This window comes from Eretmochelys imbricata, chromosome 1, assembly GCF_965152235.1.
Source record: "Eretmochelys imbricata isolate rEreImb1 chromosome 1, rEreImb1.hap1, whole genome shotgun sequence".
Taxonomy (NCBI): Eukaryota; Metazoa; Chordata; order Testudines; family Cheloniidae; genus Eretmochelys; species Eretmochelys imbricata.
In genome coordinates, this window is record NC_135572.1 from 332,399,352 (window position 1) to 332,425,548 (window position 26,197).

General features: G+C 41.7%; 2 protein-coding genes across 7 annotated transcripts in view; one reads left to right on the forward strand and one right to left on the reverse strand.

Annotated features, from left to right (window-relative positions):
* The window catches only part of COG5 (component of oligomeric golgi complex 5), a 310,681-nt gene extending 303,280 nt beyond the window's left edge, over window positions 1-7,401 (forward strand). For all 3 annotated transcript variants that reach the window (XM_077835367.1, XM_077835376.1, XM_077835383.1), the window contains one exon: window positions 6,720-7,401. In XM_077835367.1, the coding sequence (XP_077691493.1) occupies window positions 6,720-6,834 (115 nt within the window). In that variant the 3' untranslated portion in view covers window positions 6,835-7,401. The remainder of the gene's footprint in view (window positions 1-6,719) is intronic.
* Window positions 7,402-7,689: 288 nt separating this feature from the next.
* The window catches only part of HBP1 (HMG-box transcription factor 1), a 33,409-nt gene continuing 14,901 nt past the window's right edge, over window positions 7,690-26,197 (reverse strand). For all 4 annotated transcript variants that reach the window (XM_077835397.1, XM_077835415.1, XM_077835406.1 and 1 more), the window contains 5 exons: window positions 21,213-21,369; window positions 20,458-20,602; window positions 16,282-16,608; window positions 10,350-10,491; window positions 7,690-8,798 (listed from right to left, as the gene is read on the reverse strand). In XM_077835397.1, the coding sequence (XP_077691523.1) occupies window positions 8,781-8,798; window positions 10,350-10,491; window positions 16,282-16,608; window positions 20,458-20,602; window positions 21,213-21,369 (789 nt within the window). In that variant the 3' untranslated portion in view covers window positions 7,690-8,780. The remainder of the gene's footprint in view (window positions 8,799-10,349; window positions 10,492-16,281; window positions 16,609-20,457; window positions 20,603-21,212; window positions 21,370-26,197) is intronic.

Sequence of the window (26,197 nt, forward strand, 5' to 3'; positions counted from 1 at the left end):
CTTTCTCTGCAGCACTCTCACTCTCTCAGCATGGGCTTGCTATACTTCCTCTGGCTTGCCTGCCACGGTGCTCCTCTCTTAGCCTGGGCTGGTGGGTCTCCACTACTGCAGCACCATGGAGATAATTCAAAACCTCTTCTCATCTCTCTGCCTGTTGTCTACTGCCTGCCTCTGAGAGATAATGGGCTCTCATCCCTGCTCCTTCCTGCATGGGCATACCGCCGGTGAAACTGCATATTCCTGCCTTCTCTGATGCTCGGATTAATCCACTGTCTAAGCACCCTTCTCCCGCTGTGCACCGAGACCCAGCTTCCAACTTGTTGGGGGAGCATCTGACTGTGGAGGTGGCTATTGCATCGTAGGGATGGGGAGAACTTCCCTGGCAGGAAGCTCACATCTGAGCTTTCCTATTTAGACTTTCTGAATTCCTTAGGCAAAGATTTTCAACGAGTGCTGAAGTGGGGCTTCTGAACACGTTTAGACACCCACATAAGTGACCTAATCTATAAAAATGCCAAGCATCCAGCAGCTCCCATCAACTTTAAGGGCCTTTATATTTGAAAATGTTGGCTTCAGCCTCTGAGTTGTCGATCTCCTTCAGGGAACATGTGAGGTATGTAATTTTGGGAGAGCACCTAAGCTCAGGAAATGTGGCCTTCATTCCCCAGGATACTGTATCGCATCTCGCACTTTCCAGATGTCTTTGTTATCTCTTAAATCTCCCCTGTATTCTCAGTTTATGAATGTGAGGTTTGAAAACAGTGGTTCCCTTCTTCTATATCAGCTGTCACTGATGCAATTATTATCTAAGGAATATTTCTTTGAATTAGTTTTTGTGACTCCAGTAGAGTTGCTATTCTCATTGCATTTGTTACACAAGCCATAGTTGGATTTAGCCTTCCTTTCCATTCAGGCCAGAGTCCAACAGAACAGAATCCAACCTTTCCTAGGGAGGTGGTGAATATGACACAGCTGCTTTTGTGATCCATCCTTTCTGCTAGCTCAGAGAAAATTCATGTACAACATCTATAGCACCTTATAAGTTTCCAAAGCACTGTTCAAACATTGATGAATTTAGCCTCTTGTTACGACTACAAATATGGAAATAGTTTGTCCCTATTTAGCAGATGGAGAGGCAAAGGTACTCAGGGCTAGAGCCACAAAAGGGACTTAAGTGTTGCAATACCTAATGCCTCATTAAAGAACATTGGGCCAGAGGAAAAAAATGACACTGTAGGCAAGTGGTTAGCGCCCCCACCTGGGATGTGGGCGATTCAGGTTCAAGCCCTATTAGTTATACAAAATGGAAGAGCTTTAGCAGAAGAGATCCCACCTCAGAACACCAGGGATAAAACCTTTTTGGTATCTGTTAATTATGAAAACAGCTCCTTCAGTTTCTACCCCACTGTTGTCTTGTTATGCTAAGAGGGTTAAACTCTATAATTTTTCAGCTCCCAGTTACGAACATTTCTTCCAAGGAAAATCAGTCAGGACAGGACAACGGTGATGTTTTTGGCTCTTATGAACATGGTGGTGATTCTATCTTGGTCTCCCTGAAATTTCCAAACTCCTTTCTCAGGAACTGGTGTTTCACTTTCAACCTTGCCTCAAGTTCATACTGTGTAAATAGCAGTGAATGCATTAGTGTATTTTCCATCACATCATACCACACAAGACAATTTCAGTGTTACACTGTATTACTGTAGTTGCTTATATGCTCACTGCTCATGCCAGTTCAGGCACCCTGGTATTGCAAGTTGCTATGTGTTATACATGTAACTCATATAATGATTCACATAACAATGCTTTTATATATACATTGATTTTCACATTCCATGTACGTGCAAAGTTCTGACTCAACTCACATGTTCAACTCTTAGTGGAGAGCATCTCTGCAGAGTTTGTCATCTACCTGGTTAGATTACATAAGAACGGCCAGACTGGGTCACACCAAAGGTCCATCTAGCCCCATATCCTGTCTTCCGACAGTGGCCAATGCCAGGTGCCCCAGGGGGAATGAACAGAACAGGTAATCATAAAGTGATCCATCCCCTGTCGCCCATTCTCAGCTTCTGGCAAACAGAGGCTAGGGACACAATTCCGGCCCACGCTGGCTACTAGTCATTAATGGACCTATCCTCCGTGAACTTATCTAGTTCTTTTTTGAACCCAGTTATACTTTTGGCCTTCACAACATCCTCCGGCAAACAGTTCTACAGATTGACTGTGCGTTGTGTGAAGGAATACTTCCTTTTGTTTGTTTTAAACCTGCTGCCTATTAATTTCATTTGGTGACCCCTAGCTCTTGTGTTATGAGGAGGAGTAAATAACACTTCCTTATTTACTTTCTCTGTACCAATAGAATTTAAAGCTAGAAGGGCTTTAATATGATTATCTAGTCTGACCTCCTGCATAACCAGGTTGTAGAATTTCACCAAGCAATTCCTGCATCCAGTCCTTGACTTCTGATTAATTTAGAGCATCTCTTTTAGAAAGACATCCTCTTTTGATTGAAATATGTCAAAGGATGGAGAATCTACCACATCCCTGGATAATTTGTTCCAATGGTTAATTGCCTTCATCGTTTTATTTCTACCCTGAATGTGTCACTTCAGCTTCCAACTATTGGATCACATTATGCCTTTGCTCAGTTAAAGAGCCCTCTACTTTCAGAAATGTCAGTACTAGGGCCGTCAAGCGATTAAAAAAATTAATCGCAATTCATCATGTGATTTAAAAAATTAATAGTGATTTATTGCATGATTAATCTTGCAGTTAAACAATAGAATACCATTAATTTAAATGTTTTTAATGTTTTCTACGTTTTCAAATATATTGATTTCAATTACCATGTAAAATACAAAGGGTAGTGCTCACTTTATATTTTGATTACAAATATTTGCACTGTGAAAAACAAAAGAAATAGTATTTTTCAATTCACCTAATTCAACTACTGTAGTGCAATCTCTTTATCATGAAAGTTGAACTTACAAATGTAGAATTATGTACAAAAAAAGCCACCTGCATTCAAAAATAAAACAATGTAAAACTTTAGAGCCTACAAGTCCACTCAGTCCTACTTCTTATTCAGCCAGTTGCTCAGACAAATAAGTTTGGTTGCAATTTGCTGGAGATAATGCTGCCCACTTCTTGTTTATAAGGTCACCTGAAAGTGAGAACAGACGTTTGCATGACACTGTTGTAGCCGGCGTCGCAAGATATTTACATGCCAGATGTACTAACAAGTCATATGCCCTTGATGCTTCAACCACCATACCAGGGGACATGCGTCCATGCTGATGACGGGTCCTGCTCGATAACGATCCAAATCAATGAGGACCGATACATGTTCATTTTCGTCATCTGAGTCAGATGCCACCAGCAAGATGATTTTCTTTTTTGGTGGTTTGGGTTCTATAGTTTCCGCATCAGAGCGTTGCTCTTTTAAGACATCAGAAAGCATGCTCCACACCTCATTCCTCTCAGATTTTGGAAGGCACTTCAGATTCTTGAATCTTGGGTCGAGTGCTGTGGCTATCTTTAGAAATTTCACATTGGTATTGTCTTTGCATTTTATCAAATTTGCAGTGAAAGTGTTCTTAGAATGAACATGTGCTGGATCATCATCTGAGACTGCTATTACATGAAATATATGGCAGAATGCGGGTAAAACAGAGCAGGAGACATACAATTCTCCCCCTAGAGTTCAGTCACAAATTTAATTAAAGTTGGCCAACGATGGCCAACGACGCATGAAGCGGCATATGAATCTTTAGCGCATCTGGCACGTAAATAACTTGCAACACCAGTGCCATGCAAATGCCTGTTCTCACTTTCAGGTGACATTTTAAGTAAGAAGCAGGCAGCGTTATCTCCTGGAAATGTAAACAAACTTGTTTGTCTTAGTGATTGGCTGAATGAGAAGTAGGACTGAGTGGATTTGTAGGGCTCTAAAGTTTTACATTGTTTTGGTTTTGAGTGCAGTTATGTAACAAAAAACCCTACATTTGTAAGTTGCATTTGCATGATAAAGAGATTGGTACTCCAGTACTTGTATGAGGTGAATTGAAAGATACTATTTCCTTTATCATTTTTACAGTGCAAATATTTGTAATAAAAAATAATATAAAGTGAGCACTGTACACTTTGTATCTGTACAGTTGTAATTGCAATCGATATATATAATAAATTTAAATTGGTATTCTATTGTTTAACAGTGTGATTAATTTTTAAAGTTGCGATTAATTTTTTTGAGTTAATCGCGTGAGTTCCTACAATTAATTGACATCCCAGGTCAGTACTTATAGGATGTGAAGCCTTCTACGCCCTCAACATCACGATCAGCGACACTAAAAGTGGGCTGTGAAACCATTATAGCCCATTTTAGTCCTCAGTAGGATTTCCCTCTTGTTCAATAAGATTCCTCTCCCTTTGAGCCTTTAGACAAGTTCCCTCTAAAATGGATCACCCTAAAGGATGCTATGAGTGTAGTGACTTCGGCTATGAGGCTTGAGGAACTACATTTCCCCATCCTCCTCGGAGCTTCTCTCCCTCCTCCCTGACAAATAGTAGTTCTATCTTCTAGACTTTATTACAAGTGAACAAGCAATTCCATTATCAGTGAGCCTATTTTTCTCTCAGCCTCTTGCCCTGCCCCAGCTGTTTCAGAATAGAAAGCTGTATTCCTTGGGTATTAAGTGCATTCTAAAAAAATTTTGTTATTCTAATTATTTGTTTTGAGGGATGCTATAAAGAAAATACAGCTGCTAAGCCTATCCTCCAAGAGATGAATAAAGGACGTTGTTGCCTAGTTTACAAACAGGCCAGCCTTCCTCATCCCGAGGCAGTTGTATTTCTTGGGCAATGAGGGCAAAGCCATTTGCTTCTGAAATAAGGCAGCCAAGCACGCATTCATAAAGCTTGACCTGCTGACTGCTCCACCTGCCTTTGGACAGAATTTTGCTAGTAGCACTATCAAGTAAAGTGTTCATGCTGTAACCAACTGGCCTGGAGTTTATTCCTACTAAATCAGAGAAAAGAAACGTATAACAAGGGAAAATTATTTACTAGTAACTGTTTGTCATGTCCTCTTCCCTAATCCACCCTCTGAGGAAGGGGACTGCTAGTTATTTTTCTAAGTTTTTCTACCTTTTTGCTATGGTAAAGTCTAACGGAAAGGGAAGATCAGACTGGAGCTTAGAGGGAAATTCTCAACTTTATTGCTAGAGGATAGTTGGCAGTATTGTGCCATCTGTCTCTCTTGGGGAATAGAAAAGGAGGAGTCTGACAGTAAGTTGAATTACTGGTAAATTCTTAACTAAGTAGTGTTAATTTTCTTGTTTAACAGTAAAAATCAAAATCTATTTTATTTTAAAAACTAGGGGATGCCATTTCATAATAATAAATCGCCTTTGATAACTCAAGCACACAGGACCCAATTCTGTCATCAGAGATGCTCTAATTCAACCACATTATTGGGTGATAACTATGGCTTGTGTTAGTCAGGTCAGACTACATAAATCATAATGGTCTCTTCTGACCTTAATCTATACACTTACCCTGGCAACATGCATGACTGCTGTATAAGAAGAATCCAGTAGAAATGCACACATACAGGTGAAAATGTGTTATTCTGATCAGTAAGAGCAGTATTTCCCAAAAGGTGGAGCAGAGAGGAGCCACCTACAGCCCTCTCGATTTTTTTCTAGAGTCTTTCATGAAAAAGAAAAAGTTAACTGTTCTGGTTGTGAAAAACACATTCACTTCGTGCCTGCCTGAGTTGACAGATAGCTGGAGGCAATCACTGGGAGGCAGAAATGGCCACTAACTTTGAAAGGAGACAAAGTAGATCTTCATAAAATGGGTGTGGGAGGATGAGACTGTGAAGATACATAAATGAAAATGTCTACTATCACACAGTACTGGAGGATTGGTTGTGACTAATTTCCTGATTTTTGAGAGGGGAGGGGCTTAGTTTCCAACAGTTTGGGAAAACATTGCTTGAGCGAGAGAGCAGAGGAGATTGTTCAGTGTTTAGGCAGTCAAGTACCTTTTTTACTATGCTTAGTTCTAGCTTGCAAATCTACTCTGGATCCTGCTATCTAGCTCAGGGGTGGGCAAACCTTTTGCCCTGAGGGCCCCATTGGAGTTCCACAACTGTATGGAGGGCCAGTTAGGGAAGGCTGTGCCCTCCCCCCTGTCCCCTCCCACCTGACTGCCCCCCTCAGAACCTCTGACCCATCCAACCGCCCTGCTGCTTGTCCTCTGACCGCCCTCCCGGAACCCCCCGTCCCCTATCCACACTGCTGACCCCTGACAGGACTCCCATGCCTATCCAAACCCCCATTCCCTGTCCCCTGACTGCCCCCGGGAGCCCTGCCCCTTATCCAACCTCCCCGCCCCCTTACCGTGCTGCCTGGCCGGAGCCAGCCACGCCACTGCGCAGTCTAGAGCACCGGGGCAGGCTGGCAGCTCGAGCCCCACCGCCCAGAGTGCTGGCAGCATGGTGAGCTGAGGCTGCGGGGGAGAGGGGATGGCAGAGGAGGGGCTAGCCTCTCCAGCTGGGAGCTCAAGGGCTGGGCAGGATGGTCCTACGGGGCATAGTTTGCCCACCTCTGGTCAAACTGCACAAATAATTGTTTTCTAATAGACTAATTAATCTAAGTTCTTTACAAGAAAAATGATCCTCTAATTTTTTTTTTTTTTTTTTTTTAACTTAGAGGTGCACTGGAAGCTTATGTTCAGTCGGTAAGAACTAGAGAAGGAAAGGAGTTCGCACCAGTCTATCCCATCATGGTTCAGCTGCTGAAGAAAGCAATGTCTACACTTCAGTAACACCATCCAACCCCCATGCTACTCAAATTCTATATTGTTAATTGGGCACTGACAGATGAATGCTTATAGGGTTAATATAAATAATTATTTTCAAAAGTGCTATTAGAAAAAGCCCTGTCTAATAAAGGTTCTAACATCTTCTTTTTGTACTCTGTATTCCTCAACTTTGTCTAAACAGTAGGACATGTTTTATTGTAATGGAATAATATAATTTCACACAAAATGATTCTCAGAGAATATTTGCCTAATATTTTCTAATATCCTTTCTGAATTTAAAAGTTAAAAACCAAAAATTAGGACTTTCTCAAATGTTCTGTATGCTTCAGAAAATGAATTCTAATACCTACGCATTTAGCTACTTTCCTGTAAATATGGCACAAAAAAGAGCGTGATTAAATATTAGTGGTATGCAGAAAGGTAGCTTTTTTTATAATGTTAGAATGAAAGGGTCTAAACTTCAGTAGAGTTAGATCAGTTTATGTCTAACATTCCATGTAAAAAGCACTATTTATCACAAAAAACATTTTAATTTACAAAATAAAGTAGATTTGATTCTTTGCACCATCATTAGTGCTTTGAAGTTGACTTTGAATCTTTTTGCTACAAGTGTAATAAAGAGCATCTACTATCTTTTGATCTTGAATTCAATATTTAAAATTCAATAAGTGGCTTCCTTATTACAAAGCATCAAACATACTTACAAGATGTGTGCAGTAAAAATATTCTACACATTTGGTTCTTTATGAAACTACACAAGGCTTTATACAGATTTGCAGTCGTTAAAATGTGTATTTCTGCTCACCTGACTTAATGACTAGTCTTCTTTAGTTTATATATTAAAGAAACCACCACCAAGAAGTTTTACAAATTTATTTGAAATAATATACAAGAATATAGTGTGCAAAAATCTTAGGGGCAACATCCTGTAGACATGTCATAAACAATTAATTTACAGTTGTGATTCTTAAAAAAGAAACACACTGCGTGTTTAGTAACATGAAAAGCCATGATTGTAAAAGTTTACAGCAAAGGCAGCTGTAATTCTAATGTATCTGGTCTGATTTTAGACAGTTGGAGGAAAAAAGTAAAGTGCAAGTGTTGCACCTACGTAAGTGCAAAGTTTGCCCCCACCATAAACATATATTATGGCAAAATAAAATATAATCATAGAATATGTGGCAGAGGAGACAAAACACAAAGTTAGAAGTACAATGGTGACAATTATCGTTTGCAATATTTTCTTGAGATAATGCAATGCTATTAATTCATTTCATCCTGACCCAAGCCATTATTTCCATTGGAAATAATAGCTCACAGTATTGTCAGCTGGTGCAAAAACATCACACCATGGATATAAATTTTACATGTGGCACCCCACTAGGCAACTCTCTTGCTAGGGTACACTACACTGTCCACTTACCACAATCTGGTAGCTTGTTGGCATGGGGCAGACTGGGAGTTCACAGGTTGGTACTAATGCTTTTTGCCATTTCAGGAAATCCCAGCTCCCAGAATCATAATTATATGGCTTGTGCAATACATATTAATCAGCAATAGAAATCAATGTATAAACAGCTGTTACATATTTTAAAATTCCCCTTTTTGTACATTTAAAAAAAACACATTTATACACACCTCCTCTTCTTTTTCCTAATTTACTTAGCACCACAGGATATCCATTTTTCAAGCCTATATTACCTGATAGACATATATGAAGTTTGGAAGAAAAATAAGGCAATTTGGTTTAAAATGTTGATAGTTTTAGGTTACTGAATGCTCTATTGTAAAAAGCAAATCCTCACTCATGTTAAATCATTTTCTGACTTGATAATGCCAGCATTTTGTGGTCTCACAAATTCACAACAAATGGTAAGACCTTGATCTTCATAAATCTCTCCATCAAGTGTCAGCCGTTTTGTAAATATAGTTAACAGTAAAATTCTGATTTAATGTTGTTGTGAGCCCTGTAAAAACAGTAACAAAAGAGAAACCACGTTAGCAATTACAAATCAAAGAGAAATACAGATGCAGAAGTAGTATGAGATGTGAAAAGGATTTATTTACAGAATGTAGAGAAGTACTTGCATTTGCTGATCAAGATGCATGCAAAAAATAACATGCTGACACTTGGGTAGTTGCAAAATGAGCTAACAATTAACTCTGTCCCTAGACTAAGAAGTGAAGCCAAATAGTTATTTGGAGAGTTTCTTGAATCAGCTTGTTTTGCTCTCTGAACCTCCAGCAAGGTGTAACAATTGACACAAATCACTAGCTACTGCTGCTTTGTCATGGGGGTAGTTCATCCTAGGTATTTCTATGTCTATCACCATTGTATCTACACACGCAAAAAGCATTAAAAGGGAAAATCTAAATACGTAGGGGTGTGTTCAAGTTCTCCCCCTTGCTGAGGCCAACCCAAGACTGACTGAAAAGTTGCTCACAGTTCCATGCACACAATCCATTTACTTCAATTCAAATACGGAGGAGCAGCTGAGTTTAATTTGGTCCTCGTGACCAGCACTATGTACACTGATCTCTCTTACCAGCCCAAGTCGAGAATGGCACAGGCGATCTCACATTGTGATTCCAAGACCGCATTATTGAGACAAATACAGTTACTAAATAGGTTTCAGAGTAGCAGCCATGTTAGTCTGTATTCGCAAATAGAAAAGGACTTGTGGCACCTTAGAGACTAACCAATTTATTTGAGCATAAGCTTTCGTGAGCTACAGCTCACTGCATCGGATGCATGTAGCTCACAAAAGCTTATGCTCAAATAAATCGGTTAGTCTCTAAGGTGCCACAAGTACTCCTTTTCTAGTTACTAAATAGAAGTCTTTAGTTAAACCATAATGGATTACTGCAAGCTTTAACAGAATTACATGAAGTTTTGTTGCTTTATTACACAATTTCTGATTTTAATTCTGCTGTTGTAGATGCGAGAATGATAAATCGCATAGAAAGATACAAGTAGTCAGCCTGGTGATGCCATCTGGGATTTGGTGGTGCTTTGTGCAGCCCAGGGACTGCAGGCTCTAGGTACAGTAGTAAGTGGAGAAGCAACCATGCTCTTGCAGCATTTCTGGCTAAGCCCTAAAGCAACACCTGCATGTGCTCCTGAGAAAGCTGTCCCATTCACACTCGAAGTCGAAGTCCTTGCAGACTCCATACTCTTTGGAAAAAACTTCTCACTTTTCAGACCAGTGGAATTCATGTGTTTTTTTTTTTAAAGGAGTAACATGAGAGTGGATGTCTTCCACCCAATACATAGTCAGTGTCATCAGCTTTGAAACAGGCCAATTGCCCTATGTCATCCAGTCAGAACAGGCTGTGACAGCAACTCTGCAACAGCAGGTTAAAGGCTATAGAGTAACAAAAGGAAAGTGCGGGCTAGTGCAACAAAGGAGAGCATGAGGTCTACTATACTATGCACTGCAGAAAAAGAAAAACATGGGATTGTGTGAACTTATTTGTAAACTATATAATGCAGTTGAGCACTGTTTGACAAAACATACTGAATTTGTTCGTTTCCGTTTCCAACAGTCAGGATTTAAACGTTTTTGTTCTTCAGCCAAAGCCTTGGCTTCTAGCGTGTACATCCGTCTTTCTTCATTTTTCATTTTCTTCCACCTGTCACCAAGTATCACACTTATGGCTCTGCAAAATAAATGTTTACAGAATGGTCAAGGCAGGAATTTCTTATAAATCCCACAACATTTCTTGTCTCTTGTAAAAGGCTATCATCAGAAAGAAAGTGTTAGATGTGAAAGCACACAAGAACAACAATTTCCTCTTTGCAATGTGTGAGCATGTTTCTGACTGTCCTATGCCTCTTTGAATAGTCACAGGGAAGACCCCAGCTACTGTTAAAAAGAAGGGCATATTTTGACATTTAAAAGTAAGTTTGAACATCACGTACTGTAATGTAACAAAGTGGGAAAGTTAAGAGTCTGATTGGTCACCGTGCAGGCTATCACCCTTCATGTACAACCACACAATATTTACAAAATTGTTCTTTCACCTCATTTTAGCACAGTGATTTTGCTATGACTGCAACCAAACAAAAGATTTTGTTTAATGAAAACTCACTAGAATGGGCTTCCCTGTGGTAAATGGGCTGACCTTCTGGGTAGATGTGTTCAGAGTTCCCCACTATTAGCCTTTGGGTTGGGGGAGGGGTAGCTCAGACAGTTGGGCTCTTGACCAAGTTCTAGGACAGCAGTAAGGGACCATTTGTTATGACTTGCTCCTTGATTATTTCCTAAAGCTTAATGTGAAGGAAAAAAAAACCAACTTCTCTACCTTACACTTAATAGGCCCTATGCCTACTGGACAATATCTCCCTTCATTGTGCCATATTGCGTAACTGTCTCCAAAATGATGGTGATTAGATGTTAATATAAAATACAATTCACAGCCCCACCATTTTAATAAATCCTCTAAATTACAGAGTATGTTTTATTAGTGATTCATGAAAACACTGGATAAGTGATATTCCCCGTCAAATTATCAATGATACACACAGTATCAGTAAAAAAGCTCACAGGAATCTATGCAGTTTACAGACTCCCTAATAGAATCAGGTAAAGCACAGCAACATCAAGCCCTTCTGGGTAGTTTCACATATGTCTGTTCAGAGGTAGTTCATTCTGCTCCACACCAACAAGGAGACAAACTAATTCTGAAAAGTTCTACCACAGCCAGAATCCTATGGGTTACACAGCACCCAGGGAGCAATATGGAAGCTCAATTTAGTCTCTACTAATCACTAAGCCTGTACTGTCAGATGCTCTGAAGACTCCTGAGACCAAAGGCTCACACATTAGTCTGTCTCTGGTAAATCCACACAGGTAGGTCAATTTGTGTCTTTCAGTGACAGGGTTCATGTTTCTGAGTTAAGCTAGCATGGCTAGTTCTACAGGTACATGCACTAGTTTAGTTAAGAGGTATTTATGAAACATTCTGTCTCAAGAAATTGTCCAACTGCACCAGAAGCTTCCCCTCTCAGACAGTTACCATTTAGTACTGGTACATCATCAAGTGCTATGGAGCGAGGACAGTGACTCAGCTAAGTGAAGCATCTGTTAAAGGGTGTCACCTTAAGCTACTGGGCTTCCAACAATAGATACTGAAGATCTATATTTTCCCCAATGTATGGGAAGCATGCTACACACGCTCACTTTAATTAGGGCAAATTGAGCTCGCTGAACCAGTTATTATACACGCCTCAGCCAGACAGAGTTCAAGGAACTAAACCACAGTTTAAAAAAAAAAAAAGTTATTTCCTGTTTCAAATACTGCCCTCTCCTGCTGCTGAAGCTGGAAAATTATTTTACCAATAGTGACCTTGTCATTAAATACAGGTCTAGCTATTAGCCAGTGGGAAAGGGGGTTCAGACCTTCCATTTACACTGCGAAGGCATGAAAATGTGCATAGGTGAGCAGCCTGACACTAGTCATTTTATTACACTGGATGAAATTGCTGCTTACGCATATTTAACAACCCAGGCATGGACTACTGAATATTAATATTCAACATTAGATGATTACATTACTTGCTTACAGCTTTGATCTAAGTATACTTGGTCCACCCTTAGCATTGTGGCGGGGGGAGGTGGGATAGCGTAGATGACCTCTGGGGAGTGGGGGGGGGGGGCCTGCCACCTCTACATTTCTGATTCTAGTACTTTACCACATTTCTCTAAACCAAAGGTTACTGGTATAATGACTATTGTTTTGTCTCTGGCAGTTACAGGACAAGGAGTTATGAACTTGTTAAACCTTCCTAAATAGTTTTTCTAAATGTGTACGGGGCAGACCAAGACACTTGATACCTCCAAGACACAAAGCTGTGCATACAGGTATTGAAACTATATGGATTTGAGCTTCAGCAATCTGGTGTAAAAGTAAGAGCTTCATGTACCAGAAGAAATGGAGCATGGCTGCTCACCAACCAGTACCAATGAAACTGATGAAAAGTCTGGCTAGTTAAGTTCCACGACCTTTTAGGCCTCTTCTAAATTTCTTCTCCTGAAAGCACTAACTCAGGCAAAAACCTGTCCAGTTACACCCCTCACTAGACTGCCCTTCCCCACAACCTGTGTTCTTTCACTCATGGCTTTAGAGTGCCTCAGAAAGTAACTGCTGTCCTTCTGAAGTGCTAGTAAGGCATCTGATTATGTAACCAAACAAGTATGGTTACTTACGGTGAATTAAGAGGAGGAAGAAATTATTAAGCTCAAAATTTGGGATCTAGCCCCTGTAAAGTCTGCACTAAACAAGCCATTAAATTTGCTTCTGCTACACATTTAAAGTTGTCTGAGCCTAGGTATCGGTTTCCATCAATTATACTAAAGATGTGGGGCTGTATTTCAGATGTGTTCCACTTTCAAAACTTACATGTCACTCAAAAATTACTTAAATATTTTTGCATACAGGATAAAGTCCACTTATGGATACATGGCAATGAACCCAGGACGGCTGTCAAGCTTACTGAGGTCTGAAACACAAAGCATCATCTTAAATCTGGTTTGGATCAGGAGCTTTCTGCTCAAGCCTCAGAATGAAATGGATGTTGACCTATATACATAGGTTTTCACAGTTCACTATTTTATTAGCCTGGGGCTAGAGGCACAAAGGGACTCAGGTGTCTAAGTGCCCCTTTGGGTGCCTACATTCCGAAGATCAGGCACCATACATATTCACAAAACCCACGGCTCAGCTGCGGCCTAACCTTGTATGAACTAATCATATGTGGCACGTAAGTTTTTGCAGTAAAAGTTGGCTGTTTCTGCCTCTGAGCATGTGCACTGTTGCCTCACTTTAGGCAGCTAGACCCTACTTCCAGTTGATCCATGAACCAGTGGCTGATGCATGGTCCTTGGCCTAATGCAACTGTGGAGTGGGAGGCAGAGGAGCTCCCTCATAACTTTTAGCACAGCGGTTAGGGTACTGATCCGGGAAACCATATTTCAAATCCCCATCATCTGAGGGAGAGAAGGGATTTGAACAGGTATCTGCCACTTGTCAGATGAGTGACCTAACCCCTGGACTATGGGATATTTGGATGCTGGCCTCCCTCAATTTCTCCTGTTGAAGGTTTTCCATTGTTAGATTAACTAATTAAAGTGTCATTGTGCCAGAGAGCGCACACAAATGCGTAAGAATGACTCTCTAGCCTGTTGGTTAGAGCAACCACCCAAGATGTGGGAGACCCAGCTTTTAATCCTTCTGATCCCATGACTCTTTAATAACCCTGACCCCTGGTCAACAAGTTATGGGAGAGCTCCTCCCTGCTTCCCCTGTGACAGCCTTCAAAAAGAGCATAGGTGCCTAACTCCAATAAAGGCTTTGCAACTGAGACTTCCAAGCAGAGGGAGGCACTTCCCTCCAGCTTGAAGTCAGGCAGAAACACTTCTCTTTTATTGGCTATGTTGGGCAGGGAGCCAACTAGTGCACTGGCTTTTGTGAATCCTATTTAAGGCAGCTAGTTTCCTCCATTCATTCTATAGAAAGCCTCAGCACCTAACTCAAGCTTTGTGAATCTCACTGATTTTCTAAGTGCCTAAAAATTAGATGCTGAGACACTGAGTATCCCAGTGCCTAACCTTGATGAATCTAACCTTTGATGGGCTGGATACACTGTGTTCCCCTTCCCCACCCCCAAAAACATAACCCAGGTGGGAATGCCAGTTCATGTATGCTCTTTAATATGTGTAAGCAAAACTTGAACAAAAACAAAAATGGTATAGCTGTTATTGCAATGGAAGGTCAGAACCTGAGTTTACAAATTAATGATTTGATTATGCTGTAATTAAACATACACCATCCACTGTAAAATTTTCTTAGTAATTTGGTAAGTTGTATACAATTGAATAAATATGATTGACTCTGTATATCCAAATTTGTGAATACTCCACTACTATGCCTAAAAGGCTGTTTTGCTGGTCACAAGTTTGTAGAATCGATAAACGTAAAGCTAGTGACTGATGCAGCACTATGTTTTTTGGTTTTATTTTTTTAAGACAAAAGCATGTATATGTTCCCATGCACGTCATTTCCTACTAAGGCCCTAACTGTTTCATTCCAGAATGTCAGTTACTTGTTAATCTTCAGTTATTTTTCTCAGCCTAAATCTACAAACGGAAATATTAAAACTTCCTTGGAATTCACCCAACTGCAGCTCCAGCTTGCTCCGTTTGAAAATCAGTATTTGAAATGAAATTGTATTATATGTTTTTCTAATTGGCTGCTTTGATTTCTCAGTGATAATTTTAGTGAATCTGAAGACACACACATTTGCAAAGATGCACCACTGAAGTGCATTATACCCATTATAGAACTCTATGATACGGTGGAGCAGACGGATTTAAGGGTTGGGTTATTCGTGCTGCAGGGTTTAATTTCTTAACTCTGGGTGAACGCCTTCCCACCATCATCTTGTACATAAGCTGACAGCCAATTATTCTTCTCAATTTACATTTCTGTAGTTCTGTTACTTTTAGTTTTTGCTAGGTTTAGTACTGTAATTTATAAGAAATTATTCTATTCTCATATAGAGGCAAAAGATTTCTTTTCAGAATTTATATATAAAAACACTCAAACATTTTATAAATAATATACACAAACATACCTATGTATGTATATAGATATAAAAACATTATTTGTATCTAATATGTACAAACATTTATATATAATAGATATCTTTGTCTAAACATTATATATAAACTGTTTGTATGTATACATATATAAAAATAAAATTTACATACACATCAACACATAGACCCATTTAACCCTTCTTGCCAGGGATAGCTAGTTATTACTCACCACTGGTAACTAGGTAACTGGATTTTTCAAGCTTTGTTGTGCAAGCAAAAGAATGACATAGGAACAGTTAAATCATTATTGCTTGGAATACAACACCACTTAGAAACCCTAATCAAGGATCAGGGCCCCATTGTTCTAGGTGAAGTATAGACAGAGGCAAAAAGACAAACACTCCTTGCCCCAAAGAGCTTACAATCTTATGTCAAGACACAATCAGAGGTTGGGAGGCAAGATATAAAAATCTCCTTTCCCTGCTGTAACACAGGAAACACAGTATTTCTTTCCCTGAACGAATCTTACCAAAACGTACGAATATGTGTGCACTGCACACACACAAACATTGCTCAAATGCTTCTGAGGGCAGGATAAGGTCTACATAAAGCTACAATAAGAGTAAGTAGATATTAAACCAGTTTCTCCCCTGACACTGGTTGTCAAGTTCACTGAGGTCTGAAGCCTCTGCTTAAGTTTGGCCTTCTGTGAGCAGTGTTGTTTCTTAGAACAATACATACACATTTTATTTCACTTGCAAAACTTAATTTGTTATAAGTTTAAAAATGGGACTTGCAAACTTTGCTAGATCAATTATATGGTCAAAACTAAGAAGTTGAGTACCGTTACCTGTTATCTTTCCCTGGATACATCTGAGTATATTCGACTCTGTACTTTTTGGCAAAAAGCATGAAGGCATTCATTGGTCTTTTGCATTTGTTAGGAGAAGTGGCACTCATAGTACTTGCAGTCCCTGAGCTGTGGCTTTTGCCAGCTTTACTACACAAAGAACTGGAGGAAAGCTGTGATGATCCATCAGGCACACAGTTTTTACTGCATTCTGATCTCTCAAAGTCTTGACTGCCCGATCCTCCACAAGATAAAGAAGCGCGACGCTGACGAGCCATGCTGCTTAATACATAAACCGCAGAAGAATCCATTGGTGTAAAATCATAACTAGAAAGAAAAGATACATCACTTGATTAGAAAGTAAATCAATTAGAATGAAATTTACATGTCCTACTTTTTAAATCTATGTTGATTCCTGAACAATCCCTAATTAATTGTTCTACTGTTCATTTTTAGAGTTCTTGTGCTTCACCCAAAACATACGTACATCCAGCTATAATGTACTTAGTCTGGACTTGGTACAGAGATTAGTCAACAACTTTGGTAGATGCACCACAATGTGGTGGTGGGATGCAACTGTCCAAGATCTGCTGTTGTTTACTACTGACTCTCCCCTTGTATGCCGGTTGTAGTTCTGGTCTCATTTCACCTCCTTTTGGAATAACGTTCTTTTATTTCTGCTTTGGACCTTAGTCCACATTCTGCTTTTGTCTCTGTTACAGCTCAAGGCAGGTGATTGAACTCAAGGCCTGGTGTGTGATGGTTGCTAGTAGTGATAATTCATTTGAGGACCCTGACTAAATAGCACTTGGGAGAGTACAACCACTTCTTCACCCATAAAGAGATTCAGAGCTCAAACGCCAGAGAGGAAAAGTGGAGTCCAGAGGGCATCTGAGCCCCACCAGTGAGAGCCAATCCTGCAGAAACCAACAGGCCACCAAAGCTCACCAGACAGTAATTAGGGCCACGTCTGCTCTGGCAGTGTATGTGGGGACGGGCATCTTCCACCCTGACTTTAGTGGCTCCTTCTGCCAGAGGCTGTCAGGAGACTCAGGCAAAGATCACTGCATCAGGTCACCTTTTCAAGGTTTCATTTACAACCATGGCATCTAGAAACAATTGTTTTTAAATGACAACTTAGATTCCTACATCATATACATGCCTTAATCAAATCCCAATGAGAAAGAACTAAGCTGAGGAGGCCAGTGGAACCCAGCAGAGATAAACATATTTTGAACATCTATTCTACACAATTTACTGTGAGTGGCATCTGATTCTGGTGTCTCAAGTTGGAAGCGGTCAGAATTTGGTTTGTGGACAAAATCTGGGAGAGTACTTTTTTCCTTCACTTTGAGCCCTAACTAAGCCCATCAGTAGCTGTGTGACGCTTTAGTATAGTATTTAAGATATATACATACTTTTGTTTAATATATATTATGGAAGAGTCAGTAGTGACTTCATAGTTAAGGTTGTGTTGAAAATTGCACTTAAAGAAGGACTAAAGTCTATGTAAACATGTTACACATTTACATTTTTATTATACACGATATGCTTCAGTATATTTAATATTATGAAAAACAGCATCTCCATAAACCTTCCAGAAAAAGCCTGTAGTGCGTTTATAATTTTTTATATTAACAGCAAATATAAAACCACACTACTCACAGAGACTACCATGATAAACAATGTCTTCACAAACAACCGCTTTAGGCACACTTTTGTATTTAAATAGCAATTTTCATTGAAAAATTAACACAGATACATGATTTAATTCAATTGATACAGTACATGCTTTAATTCAGAGATGATAATCTTCCACCCTCCAGTGGCAGAAGTGTGAGAATTCCACCATTAGAGAGGAGGTGGGTGAGGTAATATCTTTTATTGGACCAACTTTTGTGAGTGAGTGGAGCTTACATAGAGCTCTTCTTCAGGTCTCGGAAAGTTACTCAGAGTGTCACTGCTAAGTACAAGGTGGAGAAGATTGTTTAGCATAAGTAGTTAACACATTTCAAGGGACCATTCAAGGTGAGTGGCCTCCGCACGCTGCTACCATCAGGCTCTGCCCCCGCAGGTTCCTGTTGACCACAGGGGCACTTGGAGCAGGAGCAGCGCGCGTAGACACAGACCCACCCTGCCCAGGGACCGCAGGGAGGGGTCAGCAGCCACATGGAGCAAGCGGGGGGGAGCGTTTGGGGGAACGGGGGAGCACCCAGGGGCAGAAGGCGGGACCGAGGGAGACACCCGGCTTCAAACATTGCTGGAGGTGGGCCAGGAATATTCCTGGTGTCCAGACACTACGGGCCCATAGAACTCGCTGCCTATGGATGTGCTGTTTTTGTCTTTTATCCTTTTCCTATGTGAGTTAATTCAAGAGAGTGTAGTGACTGTTTGCTTTCACCCACATAGTTACTATTGGGGCATTTAGGGTGTTAACTACTTACGCGAAACAATCTGTTCCACCTTGTATTTAGCAGTGACGCTCCGAGTGCCTTTCCCAGACCTGAAGAAGAGCTCCGTGTAAGCGCGACTCTCTCACTAACAGAAGTTGGTCCAATAAAAGATATTACCTCAACCACCTTTCTCTCTAATATCCTGGGACCAACATGGCTACAACAACACTGCATAATTCCACCATGTTTCAGGACACCCTTAACTGCCTACACTATACTCAAGTGCTAACGCCTGTAGTTAGTTGGTCATAGCTGGGGAAAGCATGAATGGCTAAAATACAGTGTTCCTATGCTCTTAAAAAAAGAAAAAAGGTACCATTCAATTATCACTCTAAAATACCAACTTGTACCACAAAACTGACTTAAAAATGTGCATAATCCATAAACCCCAATCGTTTTATTTTTAAAACTGAATTGGGCATTTCCATCACCTGCTTGTACTTCCTGTCTGAGATACAGGCTGGAAGTGCTGTTCTGAACAGAAGATCAAAGTTGCATCAGATACCCTGTGACTTGCTTGTCTACAGAGGGGATTTCTTCTTTCCCTTTAGTGCTCTGGGATGGAGCATAGTCATTGTCCAAAATCTGCTTGGAAGAGTAAAGAACTGCAAAAGGGGGAAGAGGGTATGGTAAGCTGCTGACAGCCTAGCTTGCCAGCTCAAAGAGGGACAGAGAAATGTGAAAAGAAGCTCTCTGTCTCCCAATGATCCTGCTCCTTCCCTATTTCCAGCTGGGGCCTGGAGTGTGGGTTTTGGTTTTTTTTTTTCTTTTAAAACTTTCTCTGTACTGTTGCCAGCAGCTGTTGCCTCATGATCTCTTCACTGCTTTACTCCTTCTGCCCAAAGAACTAAACAGGGCCTGATAAGTGTCCAGACAGGGGACAGGCAGTTTTTTATTTTTCCTTCATCCCCAAGAATGCTGATGCCCTTTCAGTAGCAGTTTTAGTCCAAAAAAATGGAACAGAAAACTTTAATATTTCCAATAGAAACTGAAAGTTCAAAGTGATCACTGGACCATAATCTGCCGCTGGAAGGGAAGCTGCTGGGGTAATGGGGATAAAGATGGGGTCCAGATCAGCTAGGGAATTTAGGAAGAAAGTAGTATGGGAAAATCAGTTTGATCAAAACTATTTTCTCTCTTCCTTCTCTCTGAACTGTATCAAAAAGGAATGACAAACTGCAAAATCCTCAAAAATCTGATTAGACAACATTTAAAATGGAGGAACCATATTCCAGGAGCAATGAAGCCATGTCATAGTGGTTGGTTCTTTGGTTACTGTGGAACTGCTCGGATGGCTAAAGACAGTGGACTGTATATGACACATATGTCAACAGCCAACAAATGCACCTTGTAATGGCAAATATTAGGTTATACAGCCCATCCTACTCCCCCACCCAATGTGGGACTGTTCCATACAGTATATTTTCTAGTGCTTTATCTGGTCCAGTTTGAAATGTCCTAAGTAATGGGACCGTCACCACTTTTTTTGTGAGACTATGCCACAGACTAACAGATTTGACCATCAGAAAGGTTTTCTGACATTTTGCCTGAAGTCTTACTCTCCTATTTATACCCTCTTGTACCATCATAAATAATTCCTCTCCCTCCTGGGAGAACATAATTCACATACTGGTAGATTTACATGCCCACAAGGTTAATGCAACTTTTCTTCTGCATAAAAATGTCACAGAAAAGCAATGAAGCCATTTTATCCAGAAGTTACCTTTTAAACGTATCAAAAACACCTGAATCATCAAAGTTAATGGCATCGGGGTGTCCTGGAGGTAGACACAGATCTCCAATATGCATTTCACAGCATGGAATGCCATGCTGAACCACAGTCAAGCTTGGATAGAAAGACGACCAACCTGCAGGATTAAGAATTAAAATTAGACAACAGCCTAGTGAGCTCTAGCGCTGATGTCTTAGCAGAGATCAATCACTGCCAATCCCACCTGGCAGAGAGCACAAAAGAAAAACTGGGTTTCCCAAAACTGAATTTGAAATATTAGTTCAGATAAAGTTTTGATTTACTTTCTTCCCAAGAGCAGAATCAGAAACTTCTGCTTGTGTAATTACTGATGTAATATAGTTATTTTTACCTCATTTACAAGCTTTTTATCCTAGCAAAAAAAGAAACAGAAAACCAAACCAAGTAACCATTTTACCAACTTTAAGTGTCACATTTAGATATAGGAAGCGTCAGTAGCCTCCTTTATTTGCTCTCTCTCTCTTTTTGTCTTTTCTGTGCTATCATATTTGCTAAACCTTTCAAGAAAGGACAACACATACAACATTTCTACAAACTTTATTGTTTAAATTCCAATGTTTCTTTCAAGCAGATTTAGATAATGTGACTGGGGAATACGGCTGTTCAACTACTGTGGAAGTTAGTTATGAGATATACAGATACTTTCGTAGAAGAGTTTATTACATAACTCCTGAGAGTTTTTCTGTACACATACAATGTTTTCCTACCTTTATTTTTAACATAAAATGGGTGATCCAATCTGCACTCTACGGTGAGTAAGCCATCTTCCACTGTACCAGGATCAAATGTCAACTTCAATACTGACTCACCAAATGAAATACTTTCTTCGTGAGATATCAACTTCAAACCATCAGAACCATAGTCCTAGAAACACACACATGCTTCAGATTTTTCAGAAAAATCTAATACTGTGGATACTGCAAACATATCTTTTTCTGGCACACTGAAAATTAACAGCATTCAAAGGGTTAAAAGAACCCCACAAGCTAATAAGAGACCATGCAACACTCAGAACACATCTAGAGGTACTCTGTTCAGTTGTTTTACGTTCAGGTTCTCAGACACTATAGTGATGAGCACTGGTCAGATTCAATATGCACCCTTTACAAGAAATGGTTACCTACTGCAACTGTGCTACTTCGAGATGTGATGCAGACATGTATTCTACTTATGTGTGTAGTACCCGCTGGGGGTTGGGGGTACTTACACCTCGTGCTCATAGCTCCTCCCCTGGCTGTATGACATGGTACTACTACCTTGACCGCCTTCAGTTCCTTCACACTGAACACCACGACCAGACTCCATTGCAGAGGGGACAAAAGGTGGCTTGTGGAATACACATCTGCATCACATCTGGGAGAACCACAGGTACACTAAGTAACATTTTCTTCTTTTTTGAGTAGATGCAGATGTGTATTCCACTTGGGTGATTCAAAGGAGTACCCATCCCAGGAGGTGGGGCTCGGAGTCTATTTAAACAAGAATTGCAGGACTGCCCTACCAAAACTTGCATCTACTCTGGAAGATGTGATAATGGCATCACGGTTCATAAATGTGCAAATGGATGACCATGGAGGAGTCCTGCAAATGTCCAATATTGAGATGTCACCAAGGAACGCTACCGATATTGCTTGCGCTCTCGCAGAATGAGCTCTCAGTCACCGAGGAGAGACAGCCGAAGATATTTCATATGTAGTCTTGATACAGGATGTTACCCATTTAGAGATAATCTGTGAAGGGACCATTTGACCCTTCATATGATCTGGAACAGCTACCGAACACTGCACTTCCTCCTCACTAAGCCAGAAATCAGCCACACCATGAGATGCAGGGAGCTGAGTGGGGGACGTAAGGTGCGAACAGGTTGAGATGGAGAAGAAGGGGTATGGGAGGTTGAATTGACATCATGAGCAAGTCAGAGAACCAACACTGCCTTGGACATGCTGGGGTAATGAGAATTAGCTTGGCCTAGTCCTCTTTCATCTTGACGACGACCTGTGGGATGACTGGGATTGGGGGAAAAGCATACAGGAGCCGACTATCAGCTGAGATGGAAAGCGTCGGACAGAGGAGCCTGGACAGAGGAGCCTGGACTGAGGCCTCCTGAAGAGCAGAACAGGTGACATTTCCTGTTGTCCCTCATAGCAAACAGCTCGATTGTCAGAATGCCCCACACTGCAAAGATGACGTGGAGGATACTTGTCTTCAGGCACTACTTGTGACTCAAGTAAAAATTCCTGCTGAGATGGTCTGCAAGATGATTCTGAAAACTGGGCAAGTGGTTGCCTATCGGAGCAATACTCTCCTCAATGCAGAGCTGCCACAATCTGACTTCCTCTTGGCGGAGCATCCTGGAGTTTGCACCTCCTTGTCTGTTCACATAATACATCGTGGTATTGTCAGTAAGTATGTGACCCATGAGCCCCGATACAGTCCAGAAAAGTGTGACATGCATTGTAGATGGGCTGAAGCTCCAGCATGCCGATATAGGGTGAGGACTCCTGCTCCAACCATAGACCTTAAACTTTCAGGACCCCAGATGTGCTCCCCAACCTATCAGGGAGGCATCGGTGACAACAGACCTGGCTGGTAAGGGCCAGACAAAGGGAATGCCCCGACAAACGTTCTCCAGAAGTGTCCACCACTGCAAGGAGTCCAGAAGTGAAGAGTCAGATAGTCAACTGTCCTGAGCCACATCTGAAGGGGGCGAAGGTGCAACTTTGCAACCTGGGCCACCTGCATCTAAGAGGATACATGGCCCAAAAGCTTCACACACAACCAAACTCTCCTGGAAGGCTGAAAATGCAGACTAAGGTGATGAATTGCCTGAATGCAGTCATAGAGCAAAAATACTCTCAAGGTGTTTAGGATGAGACCCAGTTGGTAGAGCGAGTGCAGTGTAGTGCTGACATGAGAAAGATCTTCCTCTCTGCCCCTCACTAACCAGTCATACAGATATGGGAAGATGTGGATTCCTTTCCTCCGGAGGGACACAGTCGCCATGACCAGGCATTTAGTAAAAACCTGAGGAGCAAAAGAGAGGCCAAAGGGAAATGGTGCTTAGCTGAAACGAATCAAAAGAATTTTCTGCGGCTTGGCAAAATCATAATCGTGAAGGTCCGGAGCAGCAAACCAGTCGTTCTGAGACAGCGCAGAGAGGATAATCGATTAAGTTCCAAACAGTCACACTATGTATCGGACATATTTTTTGAAGCTCCAAAGATCGAGACAGGGTCTTACCTCTCCTTTGGATTTGGGTACCAGAAAGTACTGGGAATAGAAAACCCTGGTTCTGGAGGAAGCTCCTCCATCGTTCCCAAAGGCAGAAGAGAGTGAATCTGCTTGAGGAGCAGTATCTCATGAGAGGGGTCCCTGAAGGGGGACCAGGGGATATGGGGGGGGGATGGAAAGGCACTGGATGGCATAGCCTGATTTGATGGTGCTTAAGACCCACTTGTCAATGATGACCGAGCCCCAGGCATTTTGAAAGCAAGCTAGCTTGTCCCCAAATGGAGGGGACGGGGAGAAGGGAGCAACAACTGGAACACTGCTCCTGACTAAAGAGTGAAAGTTGGCACTTGGGGGGACAGAAGGGGGGGGACAGGGTAAGGCATGTCAACTGGCCAAACCCCAGACCTGAATGCCTCCTTCTCTGGGACCTATGCTCCTTTCTAGGGAAGCAAAAGGCTGCCCAAATGTGTACTACAGATGATACTTTTGCTGCTGCTGCCACCCATCATAGTGGTGCCTCTGCACCGCCGGGATATACAACCCCAAGGACGGTAGAGTAGTCCTAGAGTCTTTGAATAAGTGCAGAATATTGACTGTCAAAGGGCAAATCCTCTATGGTCTGTTGCACATTGGGAGCAATGCCCAAATTCTGCAGCCAGGATGTCCTTCTCATGGTCACTGCTGAGGCTATCACTCTGGTCGAAGTATCCGCAACGTCAAGCACAGACTCCAATGAAGTCTTAGCCACCAGGAAGCCTTCGGTAATAAAAACCCAAAATTCTTCCCTTGAGGGTTTAGGCAGTTGGTCTGCAAACTTAAGACACAGACACCCAGTTCAAAAGTCCTACTTGGACAGCAATATGCATTTGCAAGGAAAAGGAGGTTAAGTCTTCCTACCCATCCATTTAATGTCCTCATCCTTGGGAGTGGACTTAAATCCGCATTCCTGGACTCTATTCACTATGGTTACAACTAGGAAATTTGGGACCCTATGCGAGAACAAAACCTGAAATCCCTGCACTGGAACGAAGTAGTGTTTCTCCATGTGCTTCATAGAAGGTACTGAAGCCAGCATGCTCCAGAGCATAAGTTCTCAAACTGGGTGGTGCACCACCCTGGGGAGCACAGAATGTATTCTAGGGGGGCATGAGAAGCTTGGAGGGGGCGGGAGGAGGAATCTTACTGCGCACATTTTACCCACAGCAATGAAAAACAAGTGAAGCTTATTCCTCCAGACATATCAGGGCTTCAGACGGCACTGTGCATTTTGACGGATTTCTGTTAAGCTTGCATAGCATTATACAAAGTTATTGCTATCTGCACGTTAACTGATTTGCTACAACGCAGTGTACACATTTAATTGTAAGCATGCGGTTTTGCTTTTGCTCTTATTACAATGGATCACTGGCTCATTCATGCAACAGAAAGAAAAAAAACTCAAGTGAAAAACAAAGCCCAAACTAGTTCAAGTGAAGCACCGCCACCACCTATATTGATATACGTACTTGTGGGGGTGAGAGGGGCGTAAACTACTACGGACACAAAAAAGTGGAGCACAATCAAGTAAGTATGACAACCACTGCTCCACAGAACCCCAGCAGGCTCTAGGAGTACATCATAACAGGAAGGGCAACTCTCCAAGGAGCAGATAGCAGCAGAACATTCAACAACTTATGGGTATTCTCCTGCAGCGACTCTTGCTTCAATATGCGGGGAAGCAGCCAAATGCCGCAAAAGGTCCTGGTATGCCTTGAAATCCTCTGGTACCAAAGGAGAGGAAGAGCCAGGAACCGTGGAATTATCCAGGAATGAAGATGAAACGACTAACTGCCAGAGCTGGATCCTGATCCAGAACAGTCAGACCTGAACGGGACGACTCTAGAGGCTCTGGAAGGGGAAGGTTCACTGGTGCCTGGGCCTGTGGAAGATCAACAGTGATCTCGCCTTACAGTTAGATGAGGAGGTGGACCTCCGCAACCAAGGAGCATCCCACAGATTCCAGGGACGCCACTGGTATGAACAGGAGGCCAGTAGGTGAACAGGCCACTAGTATGACCACTGGTGGCCAGTAGGTGTCAGGCCAGGGGCCCCATCCTGACCACAGGATGCATACCAATCCTGGTAACTACAGCACTCCATCCCCAATGCTGGTAAGGTAATGAAAAGAAGGAAGAAACTGACCTGGACCCCAAGGAATCCCGGGCTTCTGGAGATAAGTGCAGCCAGCTCAGAAGGGGTGAGCTATTTGTCTGACTCATTTATAGCCCAGCATGAAGAGGGAACTGATGCTGATGGTGGAAACGTTACAGCCAGCACCAAATATGCCTCCATTGTTCCCTGAGCTGGAAGCGATGGTTGACCACAGTTGGCAGAAGTACCACGGTGACTGATGGTGCCAAAGCGGAGGACGGTGAGTGCAGCACCAACAGCAGGGGAGCTGAAGGAGTTCCCTGATGCCTAG